Source organism: Dreissena polymorpha, chromosome 7, assembly GCF_020536995.1.
Source record: "Dreissena polymorpha isolate Duluth1 chromosome 7, UMN_Dpol_1.0, whole genome shotgun sequence".
Taxonomy (NCBI): Eukaryota; Metazoa; Mollusca; class Bivalvia; order Myida; family Dreissenidae; genus Dreissena; species Dreissena polymorpha.
This window is the reverse complement of record NC_068361.1, coordinates 57,702,477-57,721,504: the sequence shown is the minus strand read 5'-3', so window position 1 is coordinate 57,721,504 and position 19,028 is coordinate 57,702,477. Positions and strand designations below refer to the sequence as shown.

General features: G+C 37.5%; 1 protein-coding gene across 1 annotated transcript in view; it reads right to left on the bottom strand.

Moving 5' to 3' along the window:
• Positions 1-887: 887 nt before the first annotated feature.
• The window catches only part of LOC127839730 (tolloid-like protein 1), a 19,374-nt gene continuing 1,233 nt past the window's right edge, over positions 888-19,028 (bottom strand). Inside the window, exons 2-3 of the mRNA XM_052368116.1 lie at positions 17,971-18,092; positions 888-1,193 (exon numbers count right to left, since the gene is read on the bottom strand). Of these exons, the coding sequence (XP_052224076.1) occupies positions 888-1,193; positions 17,971-18,092 (428 nt within the window). The remainder of the gene's footprint in view (positions 1,194-17,970; positions 18,093-19,028) is intronic.

The following is a 19,028-nucleotide window of genomic DNA, read 5'->3' as shown; positions in this document are numbered from 1 at the left end:
TTGAAGTCGCATATGTCCGTACCAAAACAGTGACCAAGAGTTTCATTATTTTCCCTGAAGCTGAGAAATTCATTTTTTACTAATGGACACTCCAGGAAACACTTTCCGCCCGCGGGTATCTCGCACTCTGGAATGATATCAAGTTAACAGAAGCTTACATACATGTTTTTTTTGTGCGCTAAATTGTTTTGTTTCTGCCATGAGGAACATTCTACGTGGAAATGCTGAACGTTGAGAAAAGTAATTTAAATGCACTTACAAACAGAGGTAAAAAATTGCTAATAATCTTCATGTACATATGAACTACATCTATTCGTCAATAAGTGCGATATCGAATATGCATGTACTAGAATAGGCCACCCTTGCATGAAAATGTTTTCCATATTTTGTTTAAAAACAACACTACACAGTTTCTAACCAAAAGTGACCTTAACGTTCTCTGCACCACAAAGTGTTTTTTTCAGTAATCACTTATTAAAGTTCAAGCTTTTGGCGTAGATGATGAGATCTTGTTCATAATGCATAATGTTCGCATGCTTTTAATCATAACACATTATTAACATGAAATTAATTAGTTCTGTTAATTTGCAGGTTGAATATTTCAGACATCACATGTATAGAAATAATCGGCGATTAATTTTGGATTTCAAAAACTGAAAAACATGCTTTTGAAAATACTAATTTTGAATAATGTCGTATTTGAGCAATAGTTAATACATGATATAACCCTTGATGCAACAACACAAAGGTATGTACATAACGCGTTTCAGATGGCCCAACTATGCTTATGATATCGCGATCCGTAGATTGCGCAAACCGCGGTGCAATGATATGTGCGTTTGAATTAAAACAAAGTTAATAAAAGAAAATGGTCTGGTTTAATAGATCTAATGAAGATCAGATTTCGATTTCGAACATTTGTCTTCTTTAATTGACGTGCAAACGAAAACATTCTTATAATGACTGCTACCTTGTCTGGAGAAAGAAAGTCTGAAACCCCTCGCTGTATTGGTGGCGTCTGTGAAGAAGACAATACGGACAGAGCTCGACTGCGACTCAAAACCACTAGGTGGCGCTGTGGCGCCACAGAACTTCCCGATTGACAGAGAGGAGGCGTTATGCCCATCGAAGAGCTCCACGTAGTCATATGCGCACTGGTAATGAAACTCCAATGCGAAGTCTGTAAACTCCACCTGAAAGCACAAGAGACAAGTAAATTAATGTGACTGCTTTATGATGAGATTTTATATCTGTAAAACATATTGTGTACCATGGATTAAAACTTTATAACTACTACATGTAAATGTAACACTTAAATACAAATGAATAATATTTGATAAATCTTAATTGTCAAGTATTATGAAAATTTGACACAGTTTCAAAATTGTACGCAATACAAAAATTTATTAAAAAAATTGAATTGTTGTTGATTGATTAAACAATTATTCAAATGTCAAGTATGCACATAATGTGATTTGTTTCACCCAATTGGGAACGGGTCCGGTACCCATGTCATTGGGAATTTTTTCGCGTCGTGAAATCACCAAATTGAGAAAAAAACGAGTCGCGAAATCTTCCAATTGAGAAAAATCAAGTTGTGAATTGTACCAATTGAAGAATGGTATTTGTATGACTTTCTTTAATTTTTGTCAGCTTTAAATGACACAGGAAAGAAACATTACATTGTATTCACAGTCTTGCACAAACAACAACATGCTACATGTATCGGAACACAGATTGTTACAGAGTTCTCTGTTTTCATCTGCTTTAAGTAAATCAAGAATGGCATCTCTCTGGGCTGATGAGAGTCCAGACACCCCCAGGCTGCATAGCCTTATCTGAGCACTAAGTGCTTATTTTTCTTCAAGTGTACTAAGGGGAATGGGTGGACGAAACCGATGCCGAACTTTTAACGATATTTAACAAATTTAAGTAATTTAAGATATGTACCGGTAGCACCTTTTCATCACATATTTATCATCATTAGATTGTCATCATCAATATGACTGCTTTTGTTACAATGCATGGGACATCTAGTATATATATATCACTATTTATCCGAATACTATACATGTCCGAAATATGTACACTTGAGAATGCCTTAACTGTTTAACTTTAATAATCTTAATTGTCCGTGTTGTTATCTGGTTTAACAGCCCTCATCAAACGTTTGTTAAATCCAATGATTGCTTTCTCCATTATTGAATCTGCATTACTTGTAATTTGAATCGCCAGCTTTAAAGTGAACGCGGGTTACAATACGTCCACCATTTGCAATGTCAAAGGTCATGACGAAGAAATTTAATTCTACTCGGATATTTTATATCTGATCGGGGAAATATGTTTTCTCAATGTCTATTATGTAATATAAGAACTTGTTAGTATACAAATGAACTGTGATTCCAGTTAATATAAGATGGGTGTTATTCTTAATAATCGGTGGATTAATAAACTGACAAAACTCGCTGGACTTAATACAGTAGTGGATCTACGTAATTAATAGACCTTTGATCTTTTTTTGATTATCTTTTATATTTTTTCTGACTTTCTTTAACCGTGTCGTCTGCTAAAAACCTGCAATTAATTAATAAATTATCGGATGGTCAATTAATTATCACGTAATCATTAGACAACTTACAGCACGCGCAAATAGGCACGAGTGTATTAATTTAATGAACACTAGTCAGGTGAATATACACTTTGACCCCCCCCCCCCCCAAAAAAAAAAATGCTACAAAAGGTTTTTTGACTGATCCTGGTAGGGTAAAAGGTACATAATAACATATCAAAAGTTTACCGAAATCCGACTTCCGGAAAGTCGATTTTTTTCAAGATGCCCGCCAAGATGGCCACCAAATCCATTTATGATCATAACTATGTAACTATCCACTCAAAATTTATTATTTTGGTGTCTTTATGTAGGTTTCGGGGGTCAAAGAACACTTTAAGATCACCAGACATAGTATAAGTTTATTAGTTTACACAGAAATCTAACATGACATCCAACAATAGGCACCGCCACAATAAGAAGGACGGCCAGTACATAACGTATGACTCAAAGGTGATAATTTTTTATGTCAAACACCATAGTTTTGGAGACAAAGAACGTTTGGATTGAATTGATGATATAATTAGACAGTTGAGTAATCATAAAAAACAATTTATGACATTTCGCTGTCCACTGATACACTATAACCTTTGTCCATAACATTTGTCTCAGGGCGTTTAACTGTCCGTGTCGTCCTCCTCTTCTTCAGTACAGACCTCTTGTGAATTGTTTGGATTGTCACAGTTTTCAGTTTGGTACTGGTCACATACAGCAGTGTAGAAGAGTCCATAGCGTCGGCAGCTACATCGAGAGATTTTACATCCTACAGAACAGTTACAATGTATGATTTTCAATAGTTCGTCAGGTGCAGGATTAATTTGGGCCATGATTGGAATTAATTAGTCGTTTTCCTGTTTCCATCCCCATTCAGTGGGTTTCATAATATGATTATAGGTGCTACCTTATTTACGGGGAAAAGCTTTTTAAGTTTTTTTGATAACCATGTATTTTTTATAAATATATGGGCATGATTGTGTTCAAAATATTATAATTGTTGCAATAATTAAGTAATGCATCCAAAAAATAATAATCTTAAAACGAGTTACATGTTCGTAGCTTAAAGATCTAGCATCTTATATTTCTTTTGTTTTCTAGACACAGAAATTTAAAGCTGGTTCGGTGGCTGTGGTATAGTGGATGGGGTGTCTGCTAACTGGCTTAGTCACTGGGAGGTCTCTGTATTGATCCCTTAAGTGGGAGCATTCTTTAGATAACCCTAAAGACATACAATGGCGTACCATTTGGGTTGAAAGTAAAGATGACCTACAAGGTAAAACGAGAAATGTACGTCGAAGTACAATAATTGTACGTCGACATACAAATATAAAAATACACTTCGAAGTATATAGCTGTACGTCAAAGTACAATTTGTACTCCGACATACATGTTTGTACTTCGACGTACACATTTTCTGAACAGCCTATCAAAACACTTGTCGCTTGAGCCGCATTTCCTTCAGATTTATTCATAATAAATGTTTATAATCTCTTTTTTAATTGAGGACAAAATGAATAAAAATATCAAAATGACAAAAAAAACACATAGAAGTTTCAAGTATTTAATGCATTGAAATAGATTATATACAAATTTGAAGAAGATTCAATTGTTACCTTTTTAAAATTAAAATTATTCAGCATATTGTGAGTGTTTATTGACCATGCGGGGCGGAGTATCACGACCGTCCAGCGCATTACTGTGTAGAAAATTCCCAACGGTAACCAAACAGTTACCAAACATTAACGGGATAAATAATGTATAATAACCTCCCCGTTGGTCGTTCGATGTGTGTAACCATAACTTGCATAAGTCAGAGGTTAATTCCGCCACGCCAGGTCAATAATTACGCACAATATCTATGAGTTAGCCGTCGATAGTCGCATAATTTGGTATAAATTATAATAAAAATAATGTTTAATAAATACGCACAATATCTACGCACAATATCTATGAGTAAGCGGTCGATAGTCGCATAATTTGGTATAAATAATTAATAATGTACAATGTCAAATATCTCTAAAAGCAACAGATGTAAGGTGTCTTCTGATTGGCTTACACTCAGGGGTCGGTGCAAATTGTACGTCGAAGTAAATTTCTCGTTCTACCTAGTAGGTCTTGTAGACTTTCGACGTCATGGCACGTCATATAGACACTAAGTACTGGTCCTACCCAGGAAACAGTTTCTTTCATCAAACGTCTCAATTCAGCTTGACAGCTTGCTAAAGCAGTTGCATTTAGCATACAGTACACTGATTTAACATAATCAAAATCATGTGAAGTGCCAAATCAATTTTGATTAACAAATTGTCTTCTTAATTATTATCAATGTATAATTATGTGTAACAGCATAACAACATTCTTGTTTTGCAATTAAGATATTTAATAAATACAGGTATCTTGCAGATTTCTAATTTTCTTTCGCAAACTATTGTTGAATAGTTTAAATTGTGTCGCTATTAAAAACTAGCCATTTTGTAACAATTCTTAAATCACAATCTAAACTGCATACGCTTAGCTCTATAGTTACAATTTGAATGCAAATATTAGATTGCATCATGTTATATCATCCACACTTTTTATTTAAACATTCAAATAACACATAACACAGTACATATATAAAAAGGTATGTGGTATTGTGTGGAGATACAAAACACTTCACATCATTTATTTGCATAAACAATAATAGTTACAAAATAATTAATACTAAAACAATGTCATCAACCTACAGTACAAGAATATTTACGTATATGAAATTACAAAGTGGTGTTATTTTATTACCTTTTACAAAATTAACAATGTTGGTTTTGTACTAGCCATAAAACATTTATCATGGATTATCAAGTAACAACCAATTTATTAATTACACAATAGAAAGGAAATCATAATAATTGCATTATGCATTTACTAACAAGCTATTTGCTACTGTTTAGAATTACACTATCTTACTAAAAATGATCACAACAGGTACCTAGTGCTTTTACATACTTGTGGTAAGTTTTGTATTAATAGTTTGACATTTATTGGCAGACACTTGTCGATATACAGACTAAATTTGCACGGGAACTTTCATATTTTTTCAGCATAATTGCCTTCAAAATGTTAATTTAATAACCTCTTGACATTGTTTGCACATCTGATCTTATTATACCATAGCTGATTTTTGTTTATAGATAGACATATATAGACTTTTCAAAGTTCTATAAAAGTTCACTCATGTTCCATCCAAGTAAACCAACAGAACCAATAAAGATCCCCACAGATAATAACTGTGTGCATAGCTTGGAAATTTTGATAGTTCAGGAATCCCTCCTTTGTTGATTTCTGTAAACCAAAACTGTCAGTTTTTCTGGATAAAATGGCTTGTGTGATGCCCAGCTCTTGCCTTGGCAGAACAGCTTCTAAAAACGGAAAACCAACAAATGTCTTCAAATTTGATCAATAATGCAGACAATGTATAAATGTCTTGTTGTTTTTTTTGTTGATTTCGAATCTGGAAGATTTTTTTACGTAAGATTGTGGTACGAAAATCCAACGGTATCGGATTTTGTGGTTTAGGCCTATACTTATTTTAGTGATATGTAACCTTTCGGGATATCGGTAAAGTGCGAGCAGACGCGGTGTAAATACGTTAAAAATTAAAGCTAAAAGACTAAAACGTTAATTCGGAATATCTTTAAATTTTGTTAATAAATGTGTTTCTGATGGATAAAAACGACAACTTACCAGAATATTGCTTATGATTACACGTAAAACTTCTTTCTGAGAGCGAATGCAAAATACGTCACGAATTCTGACAAATAAACAGTAGGGTGTCGTTATTGAAATACCGCGAGAATACTAGAAGAATAGAGATGCCAACTATAATGTTTAATACAAATAATTTTTTAACAAGCGTTTGTGATTTTTCAGGATAATAATAACAATAAGATATCGAAAAGATCAAAGCAAATAAATTCGACTAAAATCTGAGAATCGGCAATATATTTAAGACTGGTTATGTTCACGTAAATTGTGTTTGGTAAAGACTGTCACTATATGTAGTGAACCAGTCTTCGGCTTATACCCACTGAAGATGAGTATTCAGTGGAGATAATTGAGTAATGACTTTATTCTGGAACGGTTGCGAAAGAAAACAAATCATGAGAGAATATTTAGTACGATTCGCTACACAATTATGATGTCATTGATATAATTTTTCCTGAGGTATATATTTACATGTGATTTAGCACATGTCAAAGTGTTTTTGACTTGTTCAAGGTCATAAATAGCATCGCGAAAATATATGTCGCGTGGCAAATTTTTTTGCGACGCATCCCTTTGTGGCATTCTTAGGTAAGTTTATGTCTAAATGTCCATATGTATAAACGGTCAACGCCCGCTTCGCGCGCATTTGCTCGTATTTTTTGCCATACCCATCCACACCATGATTCGATATAATACGCGTTGGCTATGACATATTGTTGTATGTGATTTTGGGGGAAGTCGCTCAGGAGTGACAAATGTTTCTGCACTAGTCACTTTCTTTGTGAAAATGTTATGGCGCAGTGATTCTGAGGAATCATTGGACTTTCCACCAAACAGTTCCACCATCAAGCCTTTTCCAAGATTTGATATTTCCTCTTGAAACTGGTTAGGAAGGAAGAATGAACTAGCGCATAACTTCATGATTGGAACAGGTTTTATTAATTTACAAAAGGCTGTCTTTGTATCAATGCCGAAATTACTTGAAGTTGAATTACAGCCTGTGTAAGCATGAACAAAGAGCAACTAATTGCACACTTCGTCTCCTAAAAGTTCTTTCAAAAGATCAATATTATACACTTTGTGTTCCTTTGACTGTTTGTTTATATCAGACCGGAAGTAGATGGTCTTATGGTACATTTTGGAGTAATGCAGTAGCAAGATTAACAAATCTGTATCTTCTCCGATTAACGTTGTGGTGCAATGACGGGATATTTCACCTGTTGCTTTAACAATATCTATGTCTGCACCCACTGGTGAAACGAAGATATTACACCCCCTAATAGTCAGAGCTGTGCTGATCAGAGTAATCATGCCGGTCTTGTTTTTGTCACGAGATTAAAATTCCTCCTTTTTGCATGAACATTCTGTTTCTTTGGTGAAACTAACAATAGGGTTCACGATTTTTCCTCGTCTCTGGTGTGTGTTTTTTTTTATAGAAGGACCGTCTTAGTAACCATCGATTACCACTGTCGCTTGTCCGTAATGCCTTACAGTAAAATCTGCATAATAGTCGGCTATTGCGTTATATGTGTCGCCTTTTTCCATGGTAAACGATGAAGTAAGGAGCCACCATCAAGCACGTAGCACTCTGTTTCAGGAATACAGATCATCACAGCCTCACTTGATGCGTTTTCAGCATAATCTCTAATTGCCTGAATGATCTGAGGCTAGTCTGCTTTGCAAAGTATGTTCTTGGCTTCAAAAAGGGCGGGGGGGGGATGGGGGCTTAGTTCATACGACACTACGTCTTCAAGGGAAAGATCTCCAGATTTTGACACAAAAGGGCAGGACCAATAGCAGGGTCTTCAGCAATCCTAACAGCGGAGCTATTCCCAAGAGTTTTGGCTCTATCTTTTCTCTACTCGGATACCAATTCGTCAAGGTAACAACCTCAGACTTAATATCACTTTTGATTAATCTAGAAGCACTTTCAATGATGATAGCACGTTTCTGGGACTCTTCATCTAATTCCTCACACTTTTGCTTGTAATATGATCTCAATATTTGCAATGTTTGTTTTCTCATAGTAACACTTTCTTCCAAACCTTCTCCTCCGGAAAAATGAATAGTGTCAGTAAAGCGTGTTTTCAGATGCTTTTTCAAAGTGTACTTGTCATATGGTTCCGAATCAGGATTTCAAAGGTACCCTCGCATTATTTCTATCAAAGACGATATAGTTAGTTGTTCTTCACTGTGCAATTCTAGGTAAGAACACGTCTTCTGGAATGCTTAATACTTATCTTCCTCTTTAGGATTTTCTGCGTTAGACTTTAGCCAAGTCCTCAACAAAAATAGACGGGGAAACAGAATTTGTGTTTTCCGCCCCCAACAAAGATGGGAAAACAGAACTTGGAAATCTCAATCTCCTCCTTGCATATTAGACACAAATCCTGTCTGGATGTGCTCTCACTCATTATTAAATCATTTATGGAAAATGAGACAATAATTACTTGTTTAAAGTTCTGATTTAAAATGCTGTAATGTACACAAAATGGGTCCAATATACTGGCATTTTTGACACAACCATAAAAAAAAGCAAGATTGGGGCAGTGTTTAGCAAACGCAGGTCTGATATGTTTGTAAAATGGTAGTCTGTATTTATACTTTGTTGTTTATGGTGCTAGAGCTTAAGTATCGGAATATTCAAACAAGGTTTTACTGGGGATTAATATGTTAAACAAAACATGAAAAACTATTTATAATAAAATTACAAAAATAATAATACACAGTTGAGTTAATAGTCATGCACTGGCGGCTATTGTGTAAGCGGTCATTTTGACATTATGTTGTATTTCTCTGTCACGTTATAGACTAACATAATTGTTTTTTATCTAAATGTGTATTTGACCCCCAAAACCTCAGTATAGACACCAAAATAATGCAATTTGAGTGAATAGTCACACAGTTATCATTATTAAAAGGTTTTGGCGGCCATCTTGGACGCCATCTTGAAAAAAACACTTTCCGGTGGTCCAATTTTGGTTAACTTTTGATATGAAATAAAAGGCACCTACCCTATCAGAATCAGTGAAAAAATACCTTTTGTAGCAATTTTTTGAGAGTTGGGTGTTTTTAACCAGGTTTTTCAAAGACAAAAACTGGTAGTTAGATTGGCGAATGTCAACGGGAGGGCTGGCTGGCGGGAGGGCTGGCTGGCGGGCGGGCGGGAGGGCTGGCTGGCGGGCGGGCGGGAGGGCTGGCTGGCGGGCGGGCGGGCGGGCTGGCGGGCTGGCGGGCGGAACAAGCTTGTCCGGGCCATAACTTTGTCGTTCATTGTCAGATTTTAAAATCATTTGGTACATTTGTTCACCATCATTAGACGGTGTGTCGCGCGAAAGAATTGCGTCGATATCTCCAAGGTCAAGGTCACAATTTGAGTTTGAAGGTCAAACATGGCCATAAATGAGCTTGTCCGCGCCATAACTTTGTCGTTCATTGTCAGATTTTAAAGTCATTTGGCACATGTGTTCACCATCATTAGACGGTGTGTAGCACGAAAGAATTTCGTCGATATCTCCAAGGGCAAGGTCACAATTTGAGTTTGAAGGTCAAAAATTGTTATAAATGAGCTTGTCCGGGAGATTACTTTGTGATTCATTGTGAGATTTTAAAATCATTTGGCACATTTGTTCACCAGCATTAGACGGTGTGTCGCGCGAAAGAATCACGTCGATATCTCTAAGGTCAATGTCACAATTTGAGTTTGAAGGTCAAGAATGGCCATAAATGAGCTTGTCCAGGCCATAACTTTGTCGTTCATTGTCAGATTTTAAAATCATTTGGCACATTTGTTCACCATCATTAGACGGTGTGTAGCACGAAAAAATTTCGTCGATATCTCCAACGGCAAGGTCACAATTTGAGTTTGAAGGTCAAAAATTGTTATAAATGAGCTTGTCTGGGCCATTACTCTGTCATTCATTGTGACATTTTTAAATCATTTGGCACATTTGTTCACCATTATTGGACGGCGTGTCGCAAGAAAGAATTGCGTCAATATCTTCAAAGTCAAGGTCGCCACAACTAAAAATAGATTGATTTTAAAACAACTATGTAACTATGAACACTCAGTAACAATGCATATTTTGATTTTGAGTTGTCTCTCTTTATCACACTTTTTGTATGCCCCCCTTCGAAGAAGAGGGGGTATATTGTTTTTCGAATGCCGGACAAACTCCCTCCCGGATAAAAACCCTCAGGTCAGTTTTATAGGGGCCGGACAATAATCCTCCCATGCAAAAACGGGGTCGGACGAAAACCCTCCCATGAAAAAACGGGGTCGGACGAAAACCCTCCCATGAAAAAACGGGACCGGACAAAATCCGGCCCGTGAAATATGAGCCACGAATTCAAGTACAAACGATAATTTATATTTTTATATCCAAAATCGGTCATTTCCGAATGTCATTTCCGACATTTGTAATTTGTTGTCGGTTATCCGAGATATTTATTTTTTGTAATAGTTACTTCACTTCAGTAGGCAACAACCCACAATATTTAGTTTCTTTTTTTATTCATCATCGAAAAAATAGCAGAGGCGGACACAGGCTTCCCAAGACATTCTTTATTTCGTATTATACAGATAACAAGTATTATGAAGTCTAGACAGTATAAAGTTACATACATTGACAAGTAAGCATAATTAATGACAAACAAACCAACATAGTAGACACTGGAGAATACAAACAAACACAATTGCATTAATCTGACACAGTTCACATACACTCCTAAACGTGAATACGAATGCAATGCCCTACAGCAGCCAAGAAGTCCTGCACCGTCTTGCTGCCCGACGCTACCTCCTCACATAGGCGTTGCTTATTGTTCTGGTGAAGAAAGGTCCCCTTCCGGACTCGCTTTGCTACCGGCTCCCCGTGTTCGTACCGGTACACCTCAGCTTCGGCCATGGCGTTGTCCTTCTGCAGACATGTGATGACGTTCCACAATGAGGGATTTGCGTGGCCGACGAGATGTTTGAAACCGTTGTTCCAACTTTCGCACGCGTTGTTCGTCCGTGCTTCACCAAGTTTTGTTGCCTCATGTACGTTCCATACATAAGGCGAGAAGCGCGGCGTGTGCGCCTGAAGCGGAGGCGACCATCCATCATGACGCTCCTGAACGCCCCGTTGGCGTAGTTTGCGTCGAAGTAATCTAGAATGCTGTCGATGCCATCTGGTTCCAATTCCCGAAGAACGCTCATGCCATCAGCCACCAGATGCACCGGGAGAAACGCCAGACCATCCAGCATCCCGCAGAAGTGCCGCACCTCTTCTTCATCTCTGTATCGAGTCTGCAGACCCTCGCTTTGGACGCGACGCCACGTTGCCTGAGTCAGGTGATAAAAACATCCCTGTATACGTGTGTGGGAGCTAAGCGATGTCCGCACTGCGTTGTGTATGGCTTGCTCGTAGTCACATACCACCAACCGGACGTTCGGTCGGATGTCTCTCTGTAGGCAGGCGTCGAGCACCGCCGTGAATACTTCCTCGTACAACTCTTGCTGCTTGCCTGTAAGGAAGGCATTGGCTGCGCTGACGTTACCATCACCCAGTGGCACGCAAATGCAGAACAGTTGAGATACTGTTTCGGTGCTGTTGAATGAGTTCCATCGCATTACCAAGTTTCTGCCATTCCTAGCAGTCGCAAACCGGTGTCGCTCGCGACAACCAGCAACCATGCATCGGTAGATGCATTGTCATAGACCAGGAAGGACTTGTCTCTTTCTGGCTGCGTTGTGGTGTATTGTGGCTGCATAGGATGAGGGATGCCAACAGAACCAGCTGGCTCTACTGGTACCACGCCACGTTTCTTACTCCGGATGGCCCGCTTCAGACTCTCTGTCTTGCCGATAGCTGCTCGGACCTCAACCGGACGAGTGATAAGTTTGTTGGCGATTACTATCGATTAGTATCTGCCCCGGTTGTCCTCTGTTGGCGGTGGCATTCGACAGAATATCTTCACGCAGCTTCATCGCTTCGACGTGGAACTGATCTCCCTCATGGTTGTGAATTGTGCTTTTGTTAATTGTCGTCATATTAATGTCTGTGACTACAGCGTCTTTACAAGACTTTGCCGCGCGTTGAGAACATTCCCGGCGTATCGTCGACTTTGACGTTTTCTTCTTAGTGTAGACGAAGCCATTGAGCGCGAGTCTTTTCTTTCCAGCTGAAGTGGTGATGATTTCCATTTTGAATGTATTCCTTTACACAAACAAATTGCTTTTTATATGTTGCAGATACACAGTATGATATTTTGAGCAAATGTTGTCAGCATTGAGTGATTTTTTACGGATTAATGAATGCAACATTGTGTGATTAAACTAATTAAAAACTAAAAGGAGTTGCAGATTACCAGTTTGCTATTTTGCTATTTTTAGTAAATTTTGCGGATTTATAAATGTAACGCTGTGTGAAGCAATTACATTTGTCGGTGTTTAATTGCTTACACGGGAGGGCTTTTTCCTCAAGGGCAGATTCACAGTTTGATATTTTGATATATATTATTGTATGCCATATACTAACGAGTTTATAGTTATGATTAGCTGATTAGTGGGCCTCAATAACCGTTAGCGACACTCGGTAATGCTGTATGTGCAATCGATCTTTTGAAACATTTACAGATTTGACAATATGCATTTAAATATTGTCTGCAAAAATGCAATTGAAAACGTTACAGTCAATGATAATTTAAATAAGCAGTTCAGACACTTTAGTTACATGCAAACGCATTGTTAGTTGTTAACGAAATTTCACTTTCATTTTCGCAAGGTTTTCAGAAAGTTCACGAACAGCGCGTTTTTTTGCATGAATGCGCGTAAGACGCGATTAACCGTTGCTCTGTATGGTATTGCATTCAATCTAAATTTAAATTCACTTGTCTATAAATGGCCTCATTAACAGTAAATCGATACACATTTTCTTCTTTTCGAATTTACTGTGTGAAACAATTACCTTTTTCGGACTTTACTTGCTTTCACGGGAGGGTTTTTGTCCGCCCCCGTTTTTTTCACGGGAGGGTTTTCGTCCATCCCAGTTTTTTCATGGGAAGGTTTTCGTCCGGCCCCGTTTTTCATGGGAGGGTTTTTGTCCGCCCCCTATGAAAATGACAGGAGGGGTTTTTATCCGGGAGGGTTTTTGTCCGTATTCCTTGTTTTGCACATGTCGGTCGGTCCGTCGGTCGGTCCGTCCATCAGATGGTTTCCGGATGATAACTCATTAACGCTTAGGCCTAGGATCATGAAACTTCATAGGTACATTGATCATGACTGGCATATGACCCCTCTTGATTTTCAGGTCACTTGGTCAAAGGTCAAGGTCACAGTGTCTTGAAATAGTAAAATGGTTTCCGGATGATAACTCAAGAATGCTTACGCCTATGATCATGAAACTTCATAGAAACATTGATCCTGACTGGCAGATGATCCCTATTGATTTTCATGTCACTAGGTCAAAGGTCAAGGTCACAGTGACTCGAAACAGTAAAATGGTTTCCGGATGATAACTCAAGATTGCTTTCACCTAGGATCATGAAACTTCATAGGAACATTGATCATGACTTGCAGATGACCCCTGTAGATTTTCAGGTCAAAGGTCAAGGTCACAGTGACTCAATACAGTACAATGGTTTCCGGTTGATAACTCAAGAATGCTTACGCCTAGGATCATGAAACTTCATAGGCACATTGATCATGACTGGCAGATGACTCGTATCAATTTTCAAGTCTCTAGGTCAAAGGTCAATGTCATGGTGACTCGAAACAGTAAAATGGTTTCAGGATGATAACTAAAGAATAATTAGGCCTAGGATCATGAAACTTCATAGGTTCATTGATCATGATTGGCAGATAACCCATATTTATTATCAGGTCACTAGGTCAAAGGTCAAGGTCACAGTGACAAAAATGTATTCACACAATGGATTCAACTACAACTGACAGCCCATATGGGGGGCATGCATGTTTTACAAACAGCCCTTGTTTTCTAATTGAAATCAAGTTCAATTTTACACAAGGGGGTAACAATACACATTTTGAATTGTCTCCCTTTATCAGACTTTTTTTCAACTTGAAACCTGGTTTTGTGACAATTTTGTCCCTTGTTTTTCATATAATGACCCGACTACAAAAAACAATTCAGGATGAAAACAAACAATAAATAGATCGAGTTTATGAACGCAACATAAATACTGATTTGAACCATTATATTTCTTAAAAAAATTACCTTGTTACACATTAAATAAATTCTCTTGATAAATGTCATTGTTTTATTTAATTGTTCACACCAATTTTGACACTCTTTGTTGCAGCATTTTAACCCGGTGTTTAATTGCACCTTTGTTCATCACAAACCAATTATCTCGTTATGATCGGATACTGTCCAGACAAAGAAAACATGGTGTCATAAACCCAGGCACCTATAATTGTGTTTCTGCATAAATCACATGTTGCAGACGAGTGTGGGGTCATTACACACAATTTATGATACCATCATGTCATCTCTTGACATATTGAGCATTCATTTAAGTCTAAGGTTAAAACCAAAATACTTGACAGTTGCTTCAATACAATATTTCAACATTAAAAAAAAAGAACACATTTGTCGGAAATGGATAAACAGGAACAAGTGCACATATATTAGCCAGTTTAATCATAAGGATACAGTGTTGAATAATTACAAGAGGGCCAATACGGCCCTAGTTTGCTCACCTGAGAGGAGTCGGTTCATTCAATCTTTATCAAATGTCAAACTTTACCTAGATATTGTCCAGACAAACATCCTGGTCAAGTTTCATCATTATTGAACCAAAACTCTGGCGCATGAAGTGCTTTTATTTTTGTAAGATTTGACCTGGTTACCTATATTTTGAGTTGACCCCCTAACCAAACATCAAACTTTGCTTACACAAATAAATATAACCAAGATACATAAAATCTGAAACAAAATTGTGACCTTTAGAGTGTTTGCACGGATTTTGTATAATATAATGGAAATTTGGACAATCTAAGGGCAATAATTATGGCATTTATTATTTGATTTTACTCATTATCAAACTTGACTGAGATCTTTCAGCAACTTTGATAAAGAATGCTTGAGAAATGTGAATGCTAGAGTGTTTACAAACCAAATGTGGACGGACAGACAGACAGACAGACAGCGGACAAGGACCAATCCTAAATCCTCACCTGAGCACTCAGGTGAGCTAAACCGTGTGTTTCACCGATCTAAGCCATTTTTCAAATTGTCCGAGAAATCAATAAAACCAATGTATTGACTAAGTTTTACGATGATTAGGCAAAAAATGTGACTTCTATAGTGTTCGATCACAAGGTTTCTCTCTAGTCACATAAGGAAAACTGCCCCACCCCCCTGGCGGCCATGTTTTTTACCGATCGGGACATTTGCGAACTCATCTGAGATATATATAAAACCAATCTTTTCACCAAGTTGCATGATGATTGGGCAAATAATATGACTTCTAGAGTGTTCACAAGCTTTTTTACTATATAAATATAAGAAAACTGCCCCCCCCCCCCCCAGCAGCCATGTTATTCAACTGACCGAACCATTTTCGAACTCATCTCGTGTATCAAGGAAACAAATGTTCTGACAAAATTTCATGAAAATTCGACCAAAAATGTGGCTTCTAGAGTGTTCAAATGTTTTCACTATATACATATAGAGAAAAACGCCCCGCCCACTAGCGGCCATGTTTTTTCACCGATCTGGACTATTTTCGAACTCGTCCGAGATATCAATAAAACCAATGTTTGACCAACTTTCGTGATGATTGGGCAAATATTGTAACTTCTAGAGTGTTTACAAGGTTTCTCTATAACCAAATAAGAAAAACTGCCCCGCCCACTGGCGGCCATGTTTTTCAACGGACCGGAACCACTTTTGAACTCAACCAACATATCATTAAGGCAAACATTTTGACAGAGTTACATGAAGATTGGGCATGAACTGTGACTTCTACAGTGTTTACAAGGTTTTTCTTTTATTTTTACCTTGTGACCTAGTTTTTGACCCAACATGACCCAGTTTCGAACTCGATCTATATAGCATTGGGACAAATCTTCTGACCAAGTTTCATAAAGATCGGACAATAAATGTGGCCTCTAGAGTGTTTACGAACAAATAAGAACGGACGGACGACAGACGGACGGACGACGGACAAAGACCAGTCACAAAAGCTCACCTGAGCAATCAGGTGAGCTAATAAATTTGAAATATTGTGCATTTTTACTGCAACACAATTAAGGTATTTAACGCGTACCGGCAAATGTAAACTCCGCTATTTAATACGTGTATAAAAGATCGTACGTTACTTTAGTGTACGAAACACCATCGTGAAAAGAAGCAATAACAACATGGTTTAAAATACTTGCATTAATTAAATAAAATATATAGATTTATTTAGCATAAAATGCTAGATTTTTAACACTCCTTGTCACTGGTAAATAGATTTCAATATGCATGCAAAGTCAGTTCAATTTGCATAATATACAGGTTTTATTCCCGTTTGTATGCTAAAATTTATTAATATATTCATTAATATTAACAAGAGGAAAATGTATTCAATGGAAAAGAAAACTACCACAACATTTAATATTGTAATGTATTCCGCATTTTAGGGCGCTGTTTTATAATTGATAAAATACACCTCTAACACTTTCGGTCGTCGATGAAAAATAACACTATCCTAATCACTTATATATATAATCTAATTAATATATGTAATTTTTTTTAAATATTATTTATTTAAGTCTTACTATCAGAAAGAATAGGTCAAATTTATTGTTTTGTTTTGTGGAATTGTCAGTATTGAGTCTTTCGACCACGTTTACTCTGATGCTTATATCTACTTCGTGTTTTTATAAAGAGGAAATTACATTTATGAATATACATTTATTGGTACTATTTTTAAGAGTTTGAATGTTTATTTCGGATTTTTGTATCGATTTATTGACTAAACAAAAGCCCTTTATACATGTTTTACGTTTTTGTAACCAGTGTTTTTGCCAACCAGTCAGTGCGCATGCGCTGAAAATCCCGAATGTAAAAAATAACATTCAACTGGTCTATAGCCACCAATATTAAGCGACTGCTTTGTCACGGTCAATTAGCGTTCCGTGCGGGGGGTAATTTGTGTAACTGTTAGATAAACAACAAACAATTAACTTTCTTATCACCTGCACGCTTTAGTATAAATAATCGCGTGGCTTGATTTTCGCTTTTCCAGTCTTGCTAACTCAAAAAAATCGGGCGACTTGATCTTTGCTTTTCTGGGCTCGTAGGGCGAAATCACGGGCGTTAGAATGAAATTACCGCTCGAGTCGCCCGTAGAGTAGTCTCTGATAAAATACACGTATTTAATGTACGAATGTAACGTTAAATGTTTAAAACAGTTATTGATTGAGATGTCAAATTGGCCGAAACTTAAAACGGTCTCGAAATACGTCAAGTTGGTGTTTTCGGGGATTGTTTACTCGATTTTGATTGGGATTTTTTGTATTTTTTTCGGCAATTGGGAGGGGTCCGGTTCATTTTGGGAACGGGTCCGTAGGTCATTGGGAACGGGTCCGTTTACCGGATTCGTTCAAAGGAGGATAAAACACTGACATTGATCCGGCTGCTCTCTGGTGCGTCGATGATCCATTCACAAGTAATGTTGTTGACGTAATCCTTTGGGTAGTTGGGGCTCGTGATGACGCCGAACGTATCCGTCAGAAGCTCCCCACAAGCTGTAAAAAGAGGTGATATAACATAATGGGCAATGCAAGTAAATGCCAGCTGTTTCAGGCCATATGAATATGTTTTTATGTAAAATTACTGATTTTTGCTTCTTTCACCACCCTTCATAACTCACATGATATCTTTTTAAAAAGAGAGTAAGCGTATGAAAAATATATGTTTATTTCAATACCAAATATCAGCACCCCACCCCTTTTGCACCGACTCCATTCCGCGCTTGCTTGGAAGCGCTATAAATAATTGAAAATGTTCTGGTGAAAGCCTGTCACTATACATTCAAAATAAGAACTTGTTGTTCAGATTTATTTTAACATTTTGAAATATTACAAGACGTGTTTTTCGAGACGTCATTAGCCCTCTAAATATAAACGTCGTAAAACTTTAGTTGAAACAAAATGATAAAAACCCTTAATTTTGCAATGTTTATTTTCAAACCATGTTGCTCGGCATACAATCCGCATCAAGAACATACAAAAAAGGATTACATCATTTAACAATAACAACATACAAAGTTGCTTACAAGTGAACTGACTAAATGGAACTTTACCGGATCTAAATGAGGTGCGTGAAGTTGGAACTGACATCGGCAATCGACATTCGAATATCGAGCTGGGAAGAATGTCGATCCAACTATGACATCGACATTCGGCAAAAACCCCGAATAACGAGCTGGGTCGAATGTCGAGCCAGTTCTGACATCATCATTCGGCAAAAGTTTCGAATGTCAAGCTGTGACGAATGTCGAGCCAGCTCTGAAATCGACATTCGGCAAAATTCCCCAATATCGAGCTGGGACGAATGTCGAGCCAGCACAGACATCGATATTCGTCAAAAAGTCCTAAATATCGAGCTGGGTCGAATGTCGAGCCAGCTCTGACATCGACATCCCGTAAATAATCCAAATATCGACCTAGGGCGAATATCGA